This window comes from Sparus aurata, chromosome 4, assembly GCF_900880675.1.
Source record: "Sparus aurata chromosome 4, fSpaAur1.1, whole genome shotgun sequence".
NCBI classification, from domain to species: Eukaryota; Metazoa; Chordata; class Actinopteri; order Spariformes; family Sparidae; genus Sparus; species Sparus aurata.
This window is the reverse complement of record NC_044190.1, coordinates 23,516,373-23,539,813: the sequence shown is the minus strand read 5'-3', so window position 1 is coordinate 23,539,813 and position 23,441 is coordinate 23,516,373. Positions and strand designations below refer to the sequence as shown.

General features: G+C 40.9%; 1 protein-coding gene across 17 annotated transcripts in view; it reads right to left on the bottom strand.

Annotated features, from left to right (window-relative positions):
• plekha7b (pleckstrin homology domain containing, family A member 7b) overlaps positions 1 to 23,441 on the bottom strand; it is an 87,659-nt gene that overhangs the window by 10,492 nt on the left and 53,726 nt on the right. For 6 of the 17 annotated variants that reach the window (XR_003983866.1, XM_030414875.1, XM_030414878.1 and 3 more), the window contains 17 exons: positions 16,838 to 17,016; positions 14,915 to 15,343; positions 14,188 to 14,728; positions 11,574 to 11,657; positions 9,772 to 9,906; positions 8,754 to 8,807; positions 7,973 to 8,053; positions 4,852 to 4,923; positions 3,658 to 3,738; positions 3,375 to 3,524; positions 2,499 to 2,600; positions 2,009 to 2,120; positions 1,601 to 1,803; positions 1,297 to 1,503; positions 1,095 to 1,212; positions 868 to 959; positions 301 to 525 (listed from right to left, as the gene is read on the bottom strand). Coding sequence is in view for 16 of the 17 variants with exons in the window: in XM_030414875.1 (XP_030270735.1) it covers positions 301 to 525; positions 868 to 959; positions 1,095 to 1,212; positions 1,297 to 1,503; positions 1,601 to 1,803; positions 2,009 to 2,120; positions 2,499 to 2,600; positions 3,375 to 3,524; positions 3,658 to 3,738; positions 4,852 to 4,923; positions 7,973 to 8,053; positions 8,754 to 8,807; positions 9,772 to 9,906; positions 11,574 to 11,657; positions 14,188 to 14,728; positions 14,915 to 15,343; positions 16,838 to 17,016 (2,865 nt within the window). In the remaining variant the exon portion in view is untranslated. Of the gene's footprint in view, positions 1 to 300; positions 526 to 867; positions 960 to 1,094; positions 1,213 to 1,296; positions 1,504 to 1,600; positions 1,804 to 2,008; positions 2,121 to 2,498; positions 2,601 to 3,374; positions 3,525 to 3,657; positions 3,739 to 4,851; positions 4,924 to 7,972; positions 8,054 to 8,738; positions 8,808 to 9,771; positions 9,907 to 11,573; positions 11,658 to 14,187; positions 14,729 to 14,914; positions 15,344 to 16,837; positions 17,017 to 21,396; positions 21,506 to 23,441 lie in introns of those variants that run through there. The other 11 variants (XM_030414886.1, XM_030414892.1, XM_030414891.1 and 8 more) reach the window with 10 other exon arrangements.

Here is a 23,441-nt window from a genome sequence, read left to right as displayed (position 1 = left end):
AGCAAAAATGTTTTCCTCTGTTGGGTGTTATGAGTAACACCTGTCCTTTTCCGACTGTGACACGTCAGTGTCTGCTGTAAAACAACTGAAGTCTGAAAACAACAGGCAAAGTTAGATCCACACAGTGAATTACCGTCTTGCACTAATTTAGCTTATTACTATCAACGCTGTAAAGTCAGGTGCAGAGAAAAGACAGACTACACTGAGTGAAGGCATGCATGACTACCGTAGATCGCCACTCTCGGTTTGGTTGTCATCATGCATGGGAGTGTGACGTGTGATACTGTTCTAGTAACATACTGATCCTAGGTCTGCTGAGAGCGGGCGTGAGGACGAGGACGAGGGTCGCGGCGACGGAGAAGTGTGGCGATCTCCGTGACTCAGGGTGCGTTTGCGCTGGCGGACGAGGGCCTTCTGGTGCCTCTTCATTCTCTCCAGCTGCTCATCGGCACTCATCTTGCCCCGCTGCTGCTGTTGTGCCGGGTCCCCAGAGTACAGACGCTCCAAGGCACTTTTTGGCCTCTCCTGAGAGGAGTGGGAGGAAAGGGGGTTGATACAAATGAGCGAGGAAGAAAATGAAAATAAACCTAAGGAGAACGTAAAAGCATAGCTAATGTTAACAGGGAATGAAAAAGGAGCATTTCACAATTCAGTTTTCGCAACTGAGACATTTCTGAGATTATTGGAGCTTACAGAGAGAATCAGTTGCTCAGTGTACATTACACCACAATGTTTATTTTTCAAACCAAAAACCCAAAACATGACATGTACGACTCTATCTGCTGAGCTGTCAGTCCACTGATACAGGTTTTACTTTTTTTTTTAAATCTTTTATTTTCTTGATTCTTTGTTAACTTTGAGCCTCACCTTCATGCCAACAGCTGATGCCGCTCTTCGGAGGGTCACGTATGAGGAGATGCTTGAAGACTGATTTAGCCTCAGTGCAGAGCTAGCCACTCCTGAGGGAAAGCCAACAAGCATTAAAATTCCTGAATAACAATATAGCCAAATGCTGATGTAAAGATTTTTGAATGACAAAATAAATAGGGTCCAGTTAAATAAATCTGTCCTACTGGCTCCTGTCATCTTCGTACCTCTGCTGCTAGGTAACGTCTGGTAACCGTCATGTCCGGATGCTGCTACGGTGATGTGGCTGGAGCCGTCTCCAGCTCCCATCAGCTCTGGATCGCTCAGGAAAGGCCGAAGCTCCACCTGAGACGGACAGACAGAGATTAGAAAATATAGATTTTTCTGTCTGTGCTGCTTCAATATATGAATTTCACACACTGTCCGTACTTTACTGTCTCCGTTAGTGTACTGGCCGATCTCCCTGTCCCTTTTGCGTTCATCTGACTGTCGTTTGAGGCCGCGTACAGAAGTATGTCTGATGACTGTTGTCTCCCGGGGCAACGGGGGCACAGCAGGGGGATGCTCATCCGGACTGTAGAGCTGAGGTAGAGGAGGTCTGGGAGGCACATCATCCTCGCCCTGCATACAGGACAACTGTATTTTTTTCAAATTTTTTACATACAGAATAATTATTTTCTGTTTTTTGTGTTGTGAAGAACCAGCTGAAGTCCTTCGGCGGGTGGTCACTCACCCATTTAAAACCACAAGCGATGGTTGCAGAGTGGCGTAAAGGCTGCTGGCTCGGGCTGGAGGAAAGGGAGGGTGTGTGGCTACTGGGGCTGAGGTGGGGGCTGTGCTGCTGCTGCTGATGGGACAATCTCATCTCCATAGCAGACGGGCTCCCAGAGACAGAAGGCACTGATGACGCCGACACTGAAGGCACAAATTTCCTCTCTGGGGAGTTCAATGAATACGAACATGTAACATGAATACACACATGCTGTAAAGACAGTACGTTCCTGTCCCATGGGAAACGTTCGAGGCATAAGTATTGAGTATATAATTAAGAGCTTTAATGGGGAGATACGATGGCGTGACCACGTTGCTATGCATTGCACATCAAATATCATTTACTTTTTTTTACACATGAAACCTTCACCTGGGTTGGTCACAGAGGAAATCGTGACCTTGTAGTTGGCTTTACTGGTGCTGAGGCCGGCGATGACATCCTCAATCCTCCACAGCTCTTTTCTGATCTGGACTTTTTCTTGCTGCACACAGAGAAACAGAGAGACACACACTATGAATTACTTGTATACCGAGGCAACAGATTACAAATACAACACCATCTATTTTGCCAAGATACAGTTTTGATTTTAAGCTAATACATGATTCTCTGAACTGATCACACTAAGGTTGGGAATCTTGAGGAAGCTGATAATTTGATTCCATTTCAAAGAGCTACGATGAAAATGACTAACTTTCTTCTCACCGTGTGACTACCTGATACTTTAAAAACATGCCAGGTGGCAAGACTCGCCTATAAAGACTTTGAATCAATTGTCTGTAACTCATTCCCACACATAACCGTCTATTAGACTGAATGACTTGTTCGTATGTGTGTTAACAGTGATCCCTCAGCCACAGACCTGAGTGAGATCGCTGCGGCTCATCTGTCCCTGCAGGGCTGACTTCAGCCAGTCCACGTCTCTCTCCAGCCGGCTGTACTCATTCCATGCGTTCTCCATCTCCTGCGAAACACAACAGAGCACACTCCACGATGTAAATTAGACATCTCATGAGGATTCAATCCATTATACAGATTTGCAGTCACTCTTGGCCCACATGCGGTGAGATGCAATTTGAACTAGAGAGCAGGTGTCTTGGGTTACCTCAGCTTTATCATGCTCACTCACTCGAGGTTGAGTAATTTTTTTTAATTCGAATTTCTTGGGTTTGATCTATTGTTTCCATTGTTCAGTCAGTCGTTTACATATACTGTATACAGTCTCCACTGAGAGTCTTGAACACAACCAATGTGTTTAGAAATGTCTACCTCTTGTTTACTATTGCGTAATCTGTCGGGTTATTCATTAACGTTCTACTGAAACTCATCTACTTTCATTTCATCATTAAATATTTTGAATACTGTCGGGCATTCTGACTAAGCATCTTTCTGAGTGGTGGAGAAATGTACTCATGAGTTCCTTTATTGCCTCAGGTTTCGTCCCTGAGCACTCATTTTGATAGTCACAGTCAACCCGAAACACTGTGCCTGTTGCAGAAACCATCAAAAGGGAACAACTAAAAATAGAAGTGAACATCTTGTTTCCGACCATTAAAAACATATTGCGAGTGGCAGTATGTGCTTAGTGATAGAGGAGACAGTCTGAGTAGTTTGACTCAGTATAACTTACCTAATCAGAACTTCAGGAACAAAACATGAGGAGGGTGAATGTTGCATATTTTTACTTTCACAAACGCATCAAAGAATTTGTATTTTTCATTATTAGCGTGTGTCTTACTGTCGAGACTTTGGAGATTTCAGCCCTGATGTGCACGACATCCTCTTGTAGTAATTTCTGCTGATAAGCAATCTTCTCTGCATGGGCTGGCTGATCTCTGTACTGCTCCATCTGCTGGTGGGAAACATCCAGCACGGACTCCAGCTTGTCCTAGATAGGAACACGAGAGACACAGTCACAACATAAGAGGCGATTATGGACCACACCAGCGCAGGCTGACACAGATATTGTACACATGAAAGTTTGAAAAGAAGCTGATTTTGTGAATGTATAAGAGAAAAACCTTGTCCTCCTTCAAAGTGCGTATCGTGGCCTCAAGCTCCTGCAGAATCTTGTCTTGTTCACACAGTCGACTTAATTTCACCTGAAGTGAAAAAAACATGAGAAAAAATAAACAATCAAGAAAAGACAAAGGATAAAATCTAATCTCCGAGTATACAATCAAGTGTAGACAAAATGCAACAGAGCAAAACAAGAATCGGGGCCGATGAGATACAGTATCTGTTGACAACAAGAGAGGTCGACTGCTCCAGTCTTGTCTTTGACGCAGCCAAATGAGACGAATTGATCGTCTACTGTAGTCCTCGCTGTCTGTAAATATGTCAATAAGGCTCATCTATGTGAAAAGCCCAGGGGAATTCCTCTCATCAGCACAGTGAGAGAAATATCAAAAGGCTCTTCACTGTCTGGTTCGGGGGGCAAGATCGGGTAATACCCATTATGAGTAATCATAATCAAAAATCCATATTTTCAAATTCACTTTTGGAGAAAAGCGTGTTTATTGAGAGTGACAGATTTGTTTTCCCAGAATTGGGTTATGTGTTTATGAAAACAACATAAGACTGCCTTAGTTCACAGTCTTCCTCACGCAGTGTATTTTTTTCCCTCAGATCTATTTATCATTCTGTTCAATTAATAATTAAGCTGTTTTTATTTTGCTGCCGTATATTGTTGTTTTTAATTGCATGAAATATTCATTGTTCAGACAAATTTACTGGCAATTTCTTATAAATTGTTAAAGTGGAACAATGCTAATGATGAAAAGCCAGGACATCCATCCTATTTACCTCCATTCAGCGGAAAACAAAGAGTGAGAAAAGCGGGATCAGGCAAATCAAACTGAAAAATTTAACAGCTCAACATCTAAAACTCCCATTACATGTATTTTTCCCTTTAAATTGCAGGGAGGAAAATAAAAGCTGTGGTCGATACTCTCAGGCCCTCACTGTGCTGTGTGGATGGGTGTCCCCACAGTGTTGCAATGTACATACGTTCCCTTCCCTCCACAGCCTCTGTTTACCACAACTTGAGAACACACACACACACACACACACAAACCACACTAAACCACACAGTAAAGTCAGATCTTCTCTGTAGTGGATTGTAAGAAGTCGGAAACGGAGATCTTAAAGAAAAGGAGAGACGGATAAACAGGGTGATTATCCTTTAAGTCCTGAGAACAAAATGATTCACTTACATCAGCATCACTTTCTGCTATTTTCACAGGCCTTGATGGTCTTTCTGTTTTTAAACTCTCACGTCCAGTAACCTGAAATTCCCAACAGCCACAAGTGAAATAAAACCTTCAATATCAGTAATCCAATGAAATATTTCTTCATAAGTTTACTTTAAAAACTTCCAGTAAACAGATAACAACAACTTTTCTTCATACAGTGACACTGTTAGACAAATCAAGCTGGATGGGTCTTAAAAAATAATGAGGAAAAAAAAATGTACACAGACAAAAAAGAGGCATGAGCGTGAGTTGCTATAACAAAACTTTGTGCAGAAGCTAAGTAAAAACATCTATGCAGAAAGAGTTTCTGCATTTTTGTGTTCAGTGAAATAATAAATTCCCCCAAAGCTGCTCTTTCCTGGCCACTATTACTGTAATTAAGTTAAATTGCCAGTAGGGCTGGGCAATATATCGATATTATGTCATACCAAATATTCCCAAAAAATAAGACTATGTGTCATCATATTGTGAAATAGCTCCAGTGTTTTCTTCTGTTGGTTTTAAAGGCAACATTACAGTACAAATAGACTAATGTTTGCCTTTTATACATGTGAGGCCTTAGCACACCAAGTCTGTTATTTTCACATGTGTTGTTTTCAATCCATTATCCTAAAAAAGATTGTCAGAAAAGACAAAATAGTCATCAAGCAGTGAAGATGATTTTGGAGTAAAATAAATTATTGCAGAATTATGCCAAGTGCATCCAGGTGGTATTTCTGGATGTCAGCGGCCCTGCTTGACACATTGCTAGTTAACCGCACATTTAAAACAAGTCCGTCAATTTCCACTAACCACTTGGTCCTGAACAGCAGCTGGCTGGTATTTCGAAACCCATCACATCAATATGACGGACGAAAGTCTCGCAGTCAGTGTTCAAACGTGATTGACAACTGGGGGCAATGTTGGATGACAGACTTGATGTGCAAATGTCTTTAGTCGTTAAATCCACATACTGATGGATATTTATCAAAAATCTCTGTGAAATAACCAATAGCAATCCCTACAACATTGATCGCAATACTAGCCAAAAATATTGTGATATCTGAATTTGTCGCCCAGTCCTAGCAATTATGAAGTCCTTTTAAGGAGATTACAAAATATCGAGATATTTATCGTGTATCGCCTTAAAATGTTGCAACACTATTTTAAGACCATACAACCCAGCCATGATAACTCGGTCCTTTATATGAACCATGAGAGAGGAAAATGTTGCTCTTATGATTCAGAAACATCGCGTTTACAATGGAAAGATGTGAGCTACAGCGTGTCACCTGTAAATGTTTAACTCGGTTATGCAGGCCTCTAGTTTCACATGGTAGACGACAATGTAAATTCCAGTTCATCAGTGAGATCTATCTGCCTCTGGACAAACAAATCACAACTGCCTGCAGCCAGAGAGAAATCTGCCATCTCCAGAGTCTAGCCCCTAGCAGGGCTAAAAATAAGGAAATGTGTCTCCTTCGCCACTAAATTAGTACTTAAGATACCGTAGTACTTTTTAGTTAACCAATTCCATGTGCATAAACAGTAACAACTGGCTTATTCTTGAAATGTGCTGTTGACTATGCCGTCTGTATTTTAAAGATGTATTATCCTGTTATATTCAGCAGGACTGCATTAGAGATTCAAACATAGTACAACAAGTACAGAATCATATCATTTTATCATTTCAGGGTCTGTATATTCCAATTATATCCCTATATCTCTGAAAATATCTGAGATTAATATACTTTGTTCTTTTATTCTTGGTTTTGGTCATTTATAACAGTATCAGTATAAGGATACAGGGGCTTCTCCAGATCTTCTGTCACAGTCGGTGATGCATGAAGCCGAAAAGTGTGGGTGGAATATTCATAAAACGCCCACATAAGGATCACCACACCCAACACGGCGGTATGAACCAGCGCAAACGAAGGAAGGCTCAGTTAAAGGGGCATTCTACCTACTTTACATGTCAAAGTCAATTACCAGTCATGTGAAGCACTACATGGCCTGTGAGAACAGCTTCATAATGTATTCTGTGGTTCTGGAGGGAGCTTTGTCAAGTCTGGGAAAATTGGTGATCACCAGGATATCTTAGCTTGGGCGATGAAACAACATGATTTTAAAGAAAAGAATGTGTTACAGACCTAAGACACTGATTTTTGAAAGATATGGATATTTACCAAATTAATGCAATATCATTCTATTAATATATATTTTTTTCATTATACCCATTTTCATATTTTTATCTAGCTTATTTTATATTTCTATATTCTTAATTTTTCATTTGTTTTTATATTGCTCTCTTTACATTTTTGGATAGCTCGGAGTGCCATCTTGGTTACCTCCATCATGAAGGTTATGATTGGGTCCCAGAATAGACCTCATTAAATTTGTTTGCAGATCTGAGACAAATCCGTTTGGTACTTTCTTTCTTTCATTGTGAGATAAGCCATTTTTCCAACATTTACGTGAACTTCTAAGGAATAAAAAAGCATGGATCTTGATGCAGATCCAAATAAAAATCTGGAGCTAGTGGACTCAAATATGTTTTATTTGATATTGGATTAGGCTTAAAGTGAATGAAAGGACAATGTTGGGATCTAGTTTTGTTGTGTTGCACAGCAGCCTAATGACATTAACATTTTTATTTAAGTCATCTCTTAAAGACTGCTAAGTTTCTGAAGTACTCTTTCAGGACCACGGCGAACACACCTCATGTTGTTGTCAGTTTCTGCCAGTTACCACAATGAAACTAGAGGCCCTAACATTGTCACAGCCATATCAGAATCACATTGCCAGTCTGTTTCTTAAAGAGCACCATTGGGTCATCCCTTACGCTCTAACAAGCAAAACAAAAGCAAAGTGAAGACATCATGACAAACATTCAAAGCATTCAGAAATGCTTAACAGCATGCGAGGAAGCCCTCTGGCATGACTACTTCCTTTCCATCATCTCAAATCTCACAGTGCACAGTGAATGATCAGATCAAGGTATCCATGTGCAAAATCCTGCAAAGGTTCCAGGGATGCATCACATTCCTTTTTGAAAAGCAGTGAAAAATGGTCTGTTTTCACTTTGTATGCACACCATCCTTACATTCCAAAAGTACCCAAAACTCGGAGTGGAGTTTTCAAACACATTGTGTACTGAAACGATCATCGGGTCAATACTTTGGATCTGTTTTGAAACGAAGGAAATGGAGAGGCGTTACAGTACATCGTTGGATGACCTCCCTCCATTCCAAAACACAACCCAGGTTTCTGATTAATTCGTTGTGGTGTTATACATACAAATTAGGATCAAATGCTTTGCACAGGTGTAAATGGAATATATGCCAGTAGCTGGCTAAATGAGACAGACTGCTTAAGAACAGCTGTAATAGGTGTTTGCAATGATACTATTTCTAACACTCCCAAAGGAATTGGAGGTCACATGACGCAAAGAGTTAGGAAATCCAACCATGTGCTTATAAAAACTACAGGTGTTACTGCATGTGAAAGTAAAGTCCTATCATTCAATGGACAAACTGAACATTAGGACTTCAATATAAGTACAAGAAGCCAAATATTTGCGTCACTCTATGTCATTCACATTGGACCATCTGTTGGATTCACCAAGACTGTTAATGCAAAATTGCTTCTTATTGTCATTAATATAATGTACATAATAGGAAGGCAGTTAAAAGACATGTTAATTCAGTCATAAGGAGACAGTAGAAAAAAGCAGAGTGCAGAACAGAGGACAGACAGGATAAAAGGGGGAAACAGGGAGGCAGATGTTGGAGGCAGCAGCAGGAGAACAAGATTGCAGTCCACAGAAGGGAGATGGAGAAGAGGATGAAAAAGGATAAAGTGGCATTTACTTTGTTGGGGCCCACCTTCAGATCTAGATACTCCAGGTCCTTCTTCAGTTGTATGTAAGTATCATCAGCCTTTAAATGAGCAGTGGAGAGACAAATCATTTGAAATGAAGCTGCGAAAGGATAATGGGTGACCAGATGACTCCTAAGCCTTTTATTTATCCCACAAACAGAACTTTAATTAACTCGGTTCTCAATTACAGTTTACTTCTACCTCTGTATTTTTATCCACAGCTAGTGAAGCCAAACTGTAATTAAGTAATGGTGTCATTTTTGAACTGGTTTAATGTCTCATGTTTGACCTCGTGCACGACTGAGCAACACAGGTCTCGTGCATGACATGTGGTCAAAGTGAGTGCAGGCATGGAGTATGGCCAGAGAATGGTTGGATGTTAGAAAATGGGTGGAGCTGTCATTACAGAGCACTGTTGCAGCTTCATTGTGGTGTGCTAGTCTTACAGCAATTCACTGTTTGTGAACAGGCTCAGACTGTGGCCTGATGGCTGCTTCAGAATGAAAACATCCAGAGCAAAGATTTATCAGAGCACACAAACACACACACACACACACACACACACACACACACACACACACACACACACACACACACACACACACACATACACGTAGAAATGTGTTGTATTCATCACATATTATTTTTGTGGCATCTATAAAACAAAGGAAATGTATAAAGTGCAGGCACAAGCAACATGCTTCAAAGATGGCATATTACTTTATACAAATAGGATAACACAAACCTCTGGAACATTTTAAACGTTATGAACTAGGTGGATGACTCACACTGACTAAAAAACAGTAAAGCTTAAAGGCAGTCTGGACAGTCTGGAGTGCAGTACAGCACAAGCCGAAATGGTTGAACAAACAAGGCAACCAAGCAATGCCAACAGACCACACAGTCTTATGAATGACAGGGAATTAATGTATGGGATTGGCTGAGGGAGAGGGGGACCACAATGCACTGGCAGGGGTTGCAGTGTGCTGTAGAGGAAGTTAGGGAAAAACGGGGGCCCCTGACCTGCATGCTGGGGCCTAGAAGGCCGTTGTGCTGGTGGTGCTGCAAGTGAGCGAACGCATCGCCGGGGCTATGCACACCAGCCATCTTGGCCTGGTGCCTCCGAAGCTGAATGAGGAGCAGAGTCAGCTCCTCTGGCTGAAGCCGAGCCCGGGTTTAGGCGGCCGGAGGCCAGTGAAAGGGCAGAGGGATGAGAGAAAATACTTGAGAACCATATGGGCAGTACATTAGCTGGGAGAGCCAAGCAGCTGAGAGGCCAGTATCCTTCTGCTTCATCAAACTTAAAATGAAAAAGCTAGAGCTGCAATATGTAGCCTCGGAGGATGGCTTATTGTTCTATCAAAAACTGTCTGAGTAAGGGTTATCAGAACTGATAACAACTTAACTGAACTGAAACATTTATCACAATCAGGGTTGCACCGATTTTGAAATTCTTGGCCGAAACTAGTAACAAATTGGCCAATAGCTGATACCAAGGTTTTTTTTGTGGTTTTTTTTATTTGATTTTTGTTGTTATTGATTCCACCTTTCAGGGTGGGAAAAGAATACAATCTTTACAAAAAAAAAAGACTATCTAAACTGTCACAGAGCCGTTCATAACAATATCTTTGAAATTATCATTATACGTTTATTAAAGAACCTTTCATTTAATCTTCTTTCAAATTCAAATATGAACTTTTTCCTGACAAATACCTTTTTCTAAAGCCTTTTTAGTCCGCTATACATCTACCTACACAATTTTCTTTGTACTTTTTTAGAGCCTTACAAATCGATGGCAGAGATGGCCAGTCCCTCGTGAATGTGCCAGTGCAAAATTGATGTGACACATAAGATAAAGATCGACCAATGCTTTCAGTGAATTTCATCTGATGTGCCGATAGCAGTCAACAAGGCGAATATCAGCAGATTAATCAGTGCATCCCGAATCGTAATGGCTTAAAATTAAACCAGCTTTATGGGGGTTCACAAAATCAGTCAGCTCAATTAGGTCTAGATGTTCATAACTGGATCAACAGTCTTACTCAAAAAACTATTTCTCTAAAACATTGAATTTTTATATTACGATTGCATATAATTTTTCTGTTATTCTATTACAAAAGTTCTAGTCTCGATTTAATGTAAAGTATTTCTATCATGTTGTGTCGATGTGAATAAATTAAAAAACTCAGTCTGCTTAAATTGAGTTAATGCAATTGTTGCAAGTATTATACATTAAAGTAATGCATTACATATGCATTTCTTTTATATATAATACTCATGGAAAAGAATGACATGTGAATTTGATATGTAATTAAAATACATAAAGTCAATGTTTTAGGGAAATTAATCATTTCTTTTAGTCAGAAACTATATTTTTAATATATAACAGAAACCTTTGTTCTGAGCTCATTCCAAAAAAGTTGGGACGCTGTGGGAAATGTAGATAAAAACAGGAGGCAATCACGGACTGTGTTTATTGAAAATGTTTTTTACAAATTGTTCCTGAGTATTAATATCCTTTATATAATCATGTGTTTTACAAAGCAGAGAATCTCACCCAATCCTTGCTTGTGAACAACTGAACCTTTTCGAGGATGCTCTCTTTCATACCCAATCATGATTCTATCACCTATTACAGATGAACCTGTTCCAAATCAATGAAGTTAATGAAGTAAAGGATTAGATATACTGTCTTTGTACTGTTTTCAATTAAGTATACATCAAAACAATTTGAATATATGTTTTACACAGCATCACAACTCTTTTGGAATCTGGGTTTCAATAAAAATCAAGTGAAGTCGTGAATGTTTTAAAGAGCTTCGTACCGTTTTGCCGTGCAAGCTGGGCGCGCTGACGGTGTGTGTAATGTAGCCCATGGCTGGCATGGACCTTCTCTCCATTTGGGAAGTCTGTGGAGAAACAAAATTCATCAACTTGTTATTACAGATCTAATAGAGTCAAATCAAACAGAATGTCTAATTCACTAAGTAATCTTCAATAGAGCGTTGAAAGGGAGGGATGGACCACTCTATCACACTGAATCAAAGTTAAACTATTGCCTCCAAGTCTGCAAACAAACTTGACTACACAGCAGATTTATTTTTTCATCCATCCCTTTCTCCCTTTCATCACTCCTACTCTTTTTCGAAACAAGGTGTTGCCCTGAGTTTTTACACGCTACAGGGCCTGGGAAATTTGACATTTTTGCTTAACACACAGAATTAGCGAAAAAACGGGCCCACTACTGAACCTTAAAAGAACACAAACAACATGAGATTTAATTAACTACACATAAATTATACTAAACCTGCTTTCTTAAAATAACATTTGTTTGCTACCAGCAAGAGAAGCACTGTAAGCCATTCCCTTTGAGATTCCCATGCCACTATTTTTTTGCTGTATAATAGGTTTTTTATTTAAATGCGAGATCAGAAGAAAGAGACCGCTGCTGATGTTTGAGATAGAGTAGCGATGTTTATAGGGTGCTGAGGAGCCCTGGGCAAATTGGATTAGCTGCTAATAAAATATACTTCTTAATGATATTCCACTGAGGTATACAGAGCGCTATTACTGAAGCGCGCTCCAGCCAGAGAGCACCATCAACCTCAAAGATGCTGGGTGCACCAAAACTTAAGTTCATTACAGACTAAATTTAGTTCCCATAAACATCGCTCCCTCCTGCACAGTCACTGTGGCTCCCTTTGTTAAAATTTATCTTCTTTCTAAAGGGCTCTCCATAATTGTGCGTCATTCTAGTTTATGGTTATAATTAGTGTCCTGACACTCGGGTGAATGAGGGAGGAAACAGAGCATCTGCAACACTTTGTTTACTTGTGCAAGGCCAACGGGTCGGTCATGAGGCTTGTGTGTGTTGGCGAATGTGGTGACGGTTTGGAGGGAGATCTTTTCACATGTGGAGGGTGTGGTAGGCAGACAGCACAGGGTGTGGATGACAGGACGGCCCCTCGCTCCGTCTCCTGCGGCGGTGGCGGTGCTGTCTGACGGTTTGGGGAACGGCGGAGCAGCAAAACTTTCACTCGCACATGCTCACACCACCTGTGGAGTGGGGCCTGGGTGTGGACTGTGTGAATCTGCGAGCGATTCACATGAGCATCAACGTTCGAAAGTCTTCTCAGGCTCCTCCTGCTAATCTTCCCATGGTGTCCTTGTGAGCTCACACACCATCCCAAAAGTCAATGGATACCTCTCTATCCAGAGTTGCCGTGAGAATGAGACCGTTGTCATTTGGCTTTCTGCATGTGAATCATCGTATTTCAATTGAGTCTCATGCCAATGACAGGCTGCTGACAGTAACCTTGGGATGAGACTAACACCCATCTGTCATCTACAGCCGTTTATCCTGTACACAGCACATGTTGGGCAAAGTGACTCCATCTTTGGGGGTGGATAATACCCTTCAACCGGCCTTACTATGAGTGTAATAGAAGCCTGATGTCACACTGGGAGCAAACCTACTGCTGCCCCTTTCCAATCAACACTACTCTTTGCCCGTTTGAGAACATCCAGGAGACACTGATCTGCAAAGTCTGAGCGTAATTAATCAATTATTTTGCCAGCTAAATGTAAGAAATTGGTGAATTTCCAGGACCAGATGTGACATCACTTTTGTCAAACCAACAGTCTACAACTAAAATATATCTTATTTATCCTACACCCAATCCTCATATTAAGGGCTCTGGAACCAGAGAAGGATTTAAAATGCTTTTAAATTGATTAAAGAATAAGTTCACCCAAAAATTTAAATTCAGTCATTATCTATTCAACCCTATGCGTTTGGAAAGTCAGTGAAGATCCATAGTCCACAAAAAAAACTCTGAAGCTTGACAGCTAAACAACATTACAGCATTATACTAAACAGTTGAAGTAGGTGGGGGGATTTGTTTTACACCTAATTTACACCCTTGACCCCCTGTGAAGCTTGCGAACCTTCCTCACCCTGGAGCTTAGCAGCTACAGTGAAAATTTCAGCTCAAATTTAATAATCAGTCCATCTATTTGGGATCTCAGGGTTTCTGTAGACTTGAATTACACAAGATGAGTTTTATAGGGCTCTTTTTTGTCAGTAGTTCCCATTTACTTCAGTTGTTTAGAAGAATGTGACGTTTTTCTGCTGTGAAGGTCCAGAAATTATTTGTGGCCTTAGAATAGAAACTTCCCCCAATTTTACAACGACCAGATATCAGTACAACTTTTTATGGTTTTAGGTTGAATGTACGTTACATGTTTACACTGCTATAATGAATAAACTACACTGACCATGTTCACCTTAAGGAACAAACATGTCAGCTAGAAGAGCGGTGTTACACTTTTATGTAATTTTTTTATTTCATATTGCAGGGGATAAGGTATATGTTGTCTTAACTGTCTAAAGCAGAAACATATCAAAGATGCCTCCTACTTCCTGAGTGTGTATCCTACCTGAGAGAGTTGGGCACAAATATGGCCGGGGGAGCTGGACCTTGTGCTGTCCCCGGTTACGACTTCATCAAGGGGCCTGACTGTGCGTCTGTCTGATGGAGTGTGTGGCCGGCGTGGGGACAAGGGCTTGAAGGATGAAGGGACTGATGGTGGTACTTCACATGGGGACGGAGGGACGGAGATGGAACGAGGCATCTCTACAGTAACTCTGAAAGATGAAGAGTCTGTGAAGTTGGGCCCGGTGTAGATAGGGGCGGTGGGGCTGCCGTGACGGAACTGCTGCCGCTGCTGCCACTCGTACAGCTGCCACACCATTCCCTCCTTGGTGGCCATGCGCTCATCGGTGGACATGCGGAAGTGGCTGAGGCGGTCGTGGGCGTACTTGTAGTCACTAGGCAGGTTGCATGTTGCTGGAGGGGAGTTGCTGCCAGACGGGAGACGGGGAGACTTTGGCAGCGACTGATAGGTGGCATCGGCTGTGCTGGATTTGGGCTTTAGGGGAGGAGTCCGCCGAGGGAGGTTATACTCAGCCGAGGGGGTGCTGAGAGAGAAAAACACAGAAGTATTTAAAAGAATTTCATATCATCTGCTCACAATGAGAATTATTTCTCTATTCTGTATCAGTATTCATGTTAGCCACTAGAGGGCAGCATTTACTCAAGGTTTTTAAACTATCATCTGCTGTTATAGAGGTCAATTCAAACTGACTGTATAAAGTCCAACTGACCTCTTCGATGGGTCACCTTTATGAACTTTGACCCACTGCTCCACCTGAGCCAGCGTGTTCTTCCTCTGCACATGTTTCTCAGGGTCTGGCCGCGACCCAAAGCCCCTCTGATACACAAGATTGCCGTTCTGTTCCGGTGCCAGAGTCACTTGGATGACAGTTTGCTGTCCATTCTTGTGGGCGGCACCTTCGACAGAGTCTGGAGACAGTCTCTCTGCTCTCTCCTCTGTGGCCGACTGGCTGGGCCTCGCTTGGATCTCTAATCCGTACCTCACCTCATCTCCATGAGCATGCTGAATATTTTTTTCCAGAGGTTCTTCTCTGTCTGTCCTTCGAAGGCTTTCTGGCTGAGGTGAACTCTGGTTGATGTGGACATGGTTGGTCTGCGGGACTGCCTGCTGCACAGCCTTCTTTGGCTTCTCCACCTCTCTGTGAAAAAAGAGACAGGATGATTAAATGTATCAGCAAAAGTTATTCTGCCTGTGAACGACTGAAACAAATTGCTTTATAGCGTATGCACTGAAGTGTTAAAGTGCTTCATTTTTCAACCATTACACACAGCTACACTCTTCCAGTTATTCAGACGTCATCTAATTCCACTCTTCACTGTATATTATGATAAAGAGCAGCACTATTCTTTAAACAAGGGATTACACAGCATTAAGCAGCGGATAAAAAAAAAAACAATGGACTTTCAAATTAACCTTTTGTGACTTTAAAGGTAATTTGCCTCTGCTGAGTTTCTCCTGGAAAAGATCTGAGAAAAAAGGGAGTAATTCAATTACGTTCCTTTGAGAATCATTCAAGCCACGTCAGCGTCCTTTTAAAACTTAATTTTATAAAAACTGCTTTTAATTTAAGTATTTACTTGCTTATGCTATTATTAATTAGATTTTTCCTGGGTTTTTAATATCTTTATTTGTTTTATACATATGTATATATACATTTATATGTTTTTGTTATATCTTAATTTCCTCCTGCATTTAATTGTGTAATTCTATTGTGTCAGTTTTATGAAGCAGTGCTTTATTATTATCATTATTAGCATCATTATTAGGTTTATTATGATTATTATTATTACTGTTACTACATGCTAAAATGCTAAATGGCAAGTACTTACCTCACACAAGGGTGGATAATAAAGTGATATTATTTATTATTTCTTCATTCTTCATTGCAAAGCATTTAATATAAACTATAATAAACTATGATTGCCATGTGGAACACAAGTGCTTTCCAAGTAACAAAAATGAGGAGTACTGACTCACATTGGCCTCTAGGTGGCACTTTTGCACAGACCATTCAAACCATGCAGCACGTTTGACAAATCTCACTTGTCTTAATGCAGCTTGTGATGCATTTACCACAGAAACAATAGTCACAGACTGTATTGCAGATACACAGCCATGAATATTTTAAAAGATTCCACACTCAAATCTGCATTTGTGCAATGTGACAAGTGTTCTGCAGTAGAACATCTCTTAAGCCTCATCTATAACAGACCCAGGTGCATTTTGCAAGCATGCACACACACACACACACACACACACACACACACACACACACACACACACACACACACACACACAGACTGCAGACATCTCAGTGCCCCAGAACAGACGGACAGGGTTGGGCCTGCTGTGAAAAACTGCTCATGCTGATAAACTAAAGCCTGTGTAGGTGAAAAAAAGAGTGAATTTCAGTTATGAAACTTAGACTGTGATTAATAGACATTATGGACTAGTCAACTGATGACTACAGAGCACTATTTGGTTGAATACTATGACCCAAGTTCCCTTTATGATCATTTCTCAGGACATATCCAGTTCACAGAGACTGCTGGCCTTTATGAAAGGGGAGATGTTAATACTAGAAAATCAACCAATGGGAGAAGTGAATTCTACTCCGTAGAGCGAGACCAACCTCTTAATGGTGTGACTCTGCTGCATCAGCGCAGCCTGGTTCATGGCCCGGATCCAACCATTCATGTCCTCCTGTGTGTCCGCACTGAAGAAATATGTCCGCATCCCGCAGTGTTCTGCCTGCGAGCCAATCACAGAGTTCTTATTGTAAATGTAGGAGCGCATTCCTGTATGGCTCGCCTATCAAAGAGAGAGAGGGAGAGAGATCGGGGGGAGAGAGAGAGAGAGAGAGAGACAGGATGGATATGTGAACTTCTTGCTGAGGACAGGAAAAATGTGTCTGGGAGGCTGATGAGTGGAAAACTTTGCTTTCATGTTTACTGAAACTGACAGCCGTCACCTCAGTGAGGACAAAGTTTGCAGCAATACTGCAAAAAAAAGAAGAACGGGGGGGAGGGGGAGCAGAGTGCTGCAGCAGAAACAATGTGAACACTGACAAAAAAAAAAAAAACATTTCACAGGTTATATTTTCCAACTGCTTTTCAAGAAAAGCTTGTGCAAAAAAATATAAAATCCCTGTAGCACACACAAATTAAAAGGCAACAGCAGCAAACAACCACAGAGTAGCAACGAAAAGGCTATTATAGGCATCTGTTATTACTTAAGTCAGGATAAACACACACACAACACACATTATCTTACCTTCTGTTATTTCTATGCAGTGGTTATAGATCACTCCTTTGCACACTCTCATAGCTAATGAGTATTTCATTTCCTATTATTTCTTCCCAAATATACATTTCTTCTTCCTTCACAGTCATATAGAGAACGGTCTTAGTTTAAATCTGCAAAACACGATGACCTTATTGACTATATATTCAGTAAAAGTGAGCAAAAGATTAGTAAGTAATGTTTTTTTTGTTTTACCTTTATTGTCTCTTCATAATAACAGCATTCATGAATAACTGCTGGCAATTCAACAGGAGGATATAAATCACTAAACCTAACTGCAATATGCTGCACATGTAGTGGGAAATCTGCAATCTTCACTGAGTCCTATACCCCGACATGTAGCTAAAAACACATACAATCTGCAAACATACATCCACAGTGACAGAAGAAGGGTCATTTACTATTTTTGAGGATACATTCCTTTTTTATTATATATATCCTCACAAATAAAACAATGTAATAGTTACTGTTGTTGTCCTGTTTCTGAAATCACTCTCTGCTTATGGTTGTCTTTGCTCTTATGATCTGCTCTTGCTTATGTCTGTTTTTGCCAAGTTGTTCTGTAACTTACGTGTCATGTCTGCTTGCTGGTCTTTGCTTTCTGTCTTTGTCCTGACCTTATGATTGTTTATTTAAAACGTGTTTCTTAATTTTAGGTTGCCCAACTTTACACCTGACCAGAGACTACTGAAAACTAGCCTCTTAGCTAAATCTGGCATACTTACAATAATGCTCCTTAATATCAAAGAGAAATAAAGTGAATAAAATAAAATAAATAAACAAAAATAAACATGTATACAGTACTTAGTGCGAAGATGACCTAACTGTAAAGGAAGCTCTGCCTTTTAATAAGTCTGTTATTAAAAAAGGCCCACTTCACTAGCTTACTGGCAGGTTCAAAAATTTAGTAGCCCAGTAGTGAAAAATGTAAGTAAAATATGGCCATGAGACAATTAGCTGATGGTTAGAGGAGACATATTATGCTCATTCAGGTTCATATGTATATTTTAGTTTGTTGCCACTAGAAGAGGTTAGCACACTTTAATGCCTGAGCCACATCCGTTTTCTCATACTGTCCAGTGCTGCTGCACTATATTCCACCTCTGTCTACACTGTTTTAGCTCCTGTCTTTTTAAGGCCCCCCCTCGCAATTACCCGGTCTCAACTGATTGGTCAGCTCATATATGCCTGAGCCAGCACCGCTAACGTCAACAGAGCAGCTGTGCTAGATCAATTCTTAGGTGTCACGTGGTGTGATGTCACAGAGTCATGTAATTAAAGGCGGGACTACTGAACTTTTTAACTAACTACATGCACAAGAACCTTTATAAAACACTGAAGGAAAGGACAAAATGAAAAATCTTAATAGTTCTCCTTTAATATGTGTCCCCTATTATTAAGTGTAACCAAAATTATTTAATCTTTACGTGAGAATGTGTGAGAAGCCAAACACTCCGCCGTAAACCCAATAAAGGACCTGACATAAAGAAACAAGTTAATAGCTTGTATTGCAGTTTCTATTGTACATGTATTGTAAGTACAGCAGGGGGCAAATTGCTGATGGCAACAAACATCCAAAGAAATGCAATGAAATCAGAGAAGAGTGTGGGAAACCCTGTCGTCCCACCACTCCGATCATAATGAGGATGTGATAAGTGATATGGAGCCTGACAAGACAAATACCAGAGCCACTGCCCATATACGTTTGAGAGATTGATCAAAAGAGTAACCCTTGTGCTCTGACACTGTCCAATAATTGGAAAATATAAGAAGAATGATGAGTCCTACACTGAATGTGCAATTTTCTGTTTCATTTAACCCTCCTATGATGTTCCGGTCAAATCTGACCGATTTACAACTTCATAATATCCTAAACCTTTTATTTTTCTTCTGATTCTCTCGAGGCTTTATGATATCCTCCACACTAGGCATTTGAACATATAAAATTTCTGATCAGCACTTTCAACGAATTTTGAGTCATCTAATCAATTTTGTAACACCCATGGTGTTCCCGGTCAAAATTGACCGGCATATGAAATGAATGGGTAATACTAGATTATGTTCATTCCTTAGATGGAAAACATCCCCATGTACACCCACACATCTACATCCACAACCACAAACATCATCCCACCCTCACACACACACACACACACACACACACACACACACACACACACACACACACACACAGAGTATATATTCCCCCACGCGTACCACACATTCCAGACTGAAGAATTAGATGTAATTTATGGGAAACTGTCTCTTTCTCGCGCTTATATGCCCACTTGGGAGCCACACACACTCTCCAGACCTAACAATGTATCATACCTGTTCAAAGGCCCAATATATACCGATTTACACATTTCAAACTCAACAATTAGGTGTTTGTTATGGGAAACAATCTCTTTCCCATGCTTATGTGCCCATCCCTACACGTGAACCACACTTTACAGAATAGACTATCTTCTCATAGACAACCTGTATAAAACTTTATTTGTGCCTTTCTGTCATTTGACTCTGTGACCACTATGAGTAGGAAATTTACTGTAATAGAGGCTCTGGACCGATTTTTTGAATCAGATGAAGACGAGATGGAAGTTTAACTGGAGATAGAGGAAGATGTGTCAGTAATGGAAGACAACATCCATCCTGATTTTGATCCAGACCTTTATGAGACTGACCAGTCAACAGATGAAGAGGCTCCAGAGGAAGAGGCACATGGAGAAGAGGCACGAGAAGAAGAGGCACCTGAGGTGACATTCCAGTCCAAGGGTGGCAACTTGCTCTGGTATTCTTCCTCCCAGGACAGAGGAGGCAGAGCAAGAGTGGAAAACATTGTAAGGATGACGCCATGGCCAACACGATACGTAATATCTCGTGTGGATGACATCAAGTCCAGCTTCCAACTCTTTTTACCAGAGTCCATGGAGGGAATTGTACTGGACATGACAAACCTGGGGGGGAAGTGTGTGTTTGGGGACACATGGAGAGAGTTGGACCAGGTAGACCTCCAAGAGAGTATAAATAAAACAAGTTAGCTACAAATGTGATGCCTATGTTTGCAAGGCACACTCCAACCTGATTGTACAATGCCACTCCTGTGTCCTATTCCAAGGCTGGTGAGCGTTCCTCCAGTTTATGTTTTCAATTTCGAGGGCTAGACAATGGGTGGGGGTATTTCACACTGAGAAAAACAGCTATTGATGGATTTACAAAAGAATACGGAAATGTTATCAAAATTCACCCAGAAGCATACATTTTGGGTTGAGACAGAGGCGCACACACACACACACACACACACACACACACACACACACACACACACACACACACACACACACACACAGATGACTTCATGTTGATTTTCTGATGTTCTGAGAATTTGGTCTCCGTTTTGATTATTATTATGATTTTCAGTGTCTATTCTTTGTATATTCACTGCAGTTATGCATGTTCACAACTAGTTGGAAACATTGTTTACAGCATTAAAGGGTGTTAAATAACATTTGGTAAATGATTATGTTCTAATTATGTTTTTTGTGGTAATTTAAGAGCAGTTAAACCTGACCGGTCAAATTTGACCGGGAACACCAAAGTAAGGGGGGAGAAACGAACATAATACAAGGGTTAAAATCCAATTTACTGGGGGACAGTACTGAAACAAATGTGTGAATTCCCCCCAAAAAGTTCACAGTGAAGTTGTTTACTAAACCTTATGGCACCCCAGTGATTCTGGCATTGTCTATAGATGACTGGAGTCATGCCTGTACATGATGCTTCGATGCACATCTAGACAAATGTGCATCCAGCAGCGACTAGCATGATATGAAACAAAATGAGCTGAGTATGGCGGTCCACTGATGAGGCTCAAGTGAAATCAAATACCTATTCATGCAAGACAGGAAGCCTGTGTGATTCAGGATGGCCGCCCCGCAGAGAACAGTACTCACTCCGCCCGTGCACACACACCGGGTCACAATGGGAGGCAATTGACCAACAGGGAATGAGAGAAACACAGTGAGATGAGCCAAAATAAGTGAACAGAAAACAGGAAGTTACAGCAGATCAGTGCTGACTCAATAAGAGAAGACAGAAATGGATCCAGCTGTGGTCGTGTGGCAGTCATCACAGAAGCAAGAATGAGAGCATCAAAAGTGTTTTAGATTCTTCACAATCAGACACGCAATCATGGCCTCACGACACAGTATGAATATCTCAGATAAGCACTGTACCAACTTACACAATATGTTTTGTTGTATTTCCATTCAAGTGCTTATTGAATTGCTTTAAAGAATAACTCAAGTGTCACCATCTCTAGTCCTTAGTCGTAGTAACTGTAGTCTGTAATTCATTGTCTCAGTGTAGAACAACATCACACGCCGGCTGAGCTGTTGTCAAGCTTACTTAGCAGTGACAGAAATCTTCCAAAGCACCTCAGATACGCGTAATGAATCTCCTGCTCTTTAATGCATGATGGCTCAGGGAGAGCCGAGGGGAATAGAGATCTCTTAAATACGGGGAGGTACAACAGAGCCCTGGCTCATTTCCTCCAACCTCACACACACACACTCCCCTGCAAGTGGTGGGAGGAGACGGTGAATATGCTGAATGTATAATTAATATCCCCCACAGCGCAATTATCAAACAAATCCATTGTATGTAATATGATCTTAAAAAAGATATGTACCACACAAGAACACACAGTCATGCTCACACGCTCACACACACAGAATACAAGAACAAAAGCCAAAGTACAAAGGAGCTGAACGGATTGCAGCAGAATGCCCTGAAGCTGCAGTGGTGCATCAAACATTCAGGCACTATTGTTCTTTGCAACAAGCTCTGTGTTTCCACAAAGGAGGAGCTGGATAATGTTAACACTCCTGCTGTAACCAAAAGACATGAATCCATTTGCTGTCCTCTGGCAGAATTCACAGAGGAAAGAGCGAAAAAGACTTTTTGCCGCATCTAAGTTCTGTCGCACTTCCAGATAAGAATGACACTATTACCAAAACGTGGGCTGGCTATATTAGGTGCAGTATTACAACCGAGTTGTAAAAGTTGAATGTGCCATTCATATTTCAGTAAAAGAACAAAGCTTTTACACTGTGGACACTGTACTGAAGACTGCCCTACTGCAGCCTCTCCGGCACAATGGTGGGGCTACTGAAACACAGCCACTGCTCACCATAAGTGAATGAAATCAGAGCAGGCACAAGTCTGCTCTCTGTTGTACAGAATACAGGTACCAGGTTGTGCTGCAGCCATCCTGTAACATCCACTACAGGGTTTGTGTTATGGCTGCACAATATTGGAAAAAAGTGACCATGTTGAATCTTGTTCAAACAACCGAAGCAGGCCCTGCTTCGGTTGATGAATCGATCAAGAAGGATCAATGAATGTTTGCTGCGCATGCAGAGCCTGCATGTCACTCACAGGCAACCAGCTCCCATGTATCCAAGAACCCAATCAGAATAAATGATCTCATATCAGACAGACCTCTCTTATAGATTAGTCATGTAAAATGAGAAGCTTGCAAGTTTTACTTCTGTATCAACAATCAAAAAGTTGTAAGAGGACGTGTTCAATTTAATTTGCCTTTCTTCACATTGCAATTTCATGCAAACTCTTCCTCTCAAAACAATGTGAATGTGAGTTCAGTATCAGTGCAAAACAGCACATTTATCTTGTTTGTTTTTCAAATTCAAAACTTTTCTTTTCTGTTAAGACAAAGACTGCCGCTGCAAGCTAAAAATAGCCATTTTTCTACAATGCTGTATAACTTTTTAATAGCTAATCCCATCCATATGTTTTAAAACCAATGTAAAATGTTTCTCGGCTGTTTCGTCAAGGAAACCAAAATAGTTTCTTCCTCTGGGCCAACGGTTCTCCATGTTCAGTGGGTAATCCTGCATATTTAAAAAAAATGT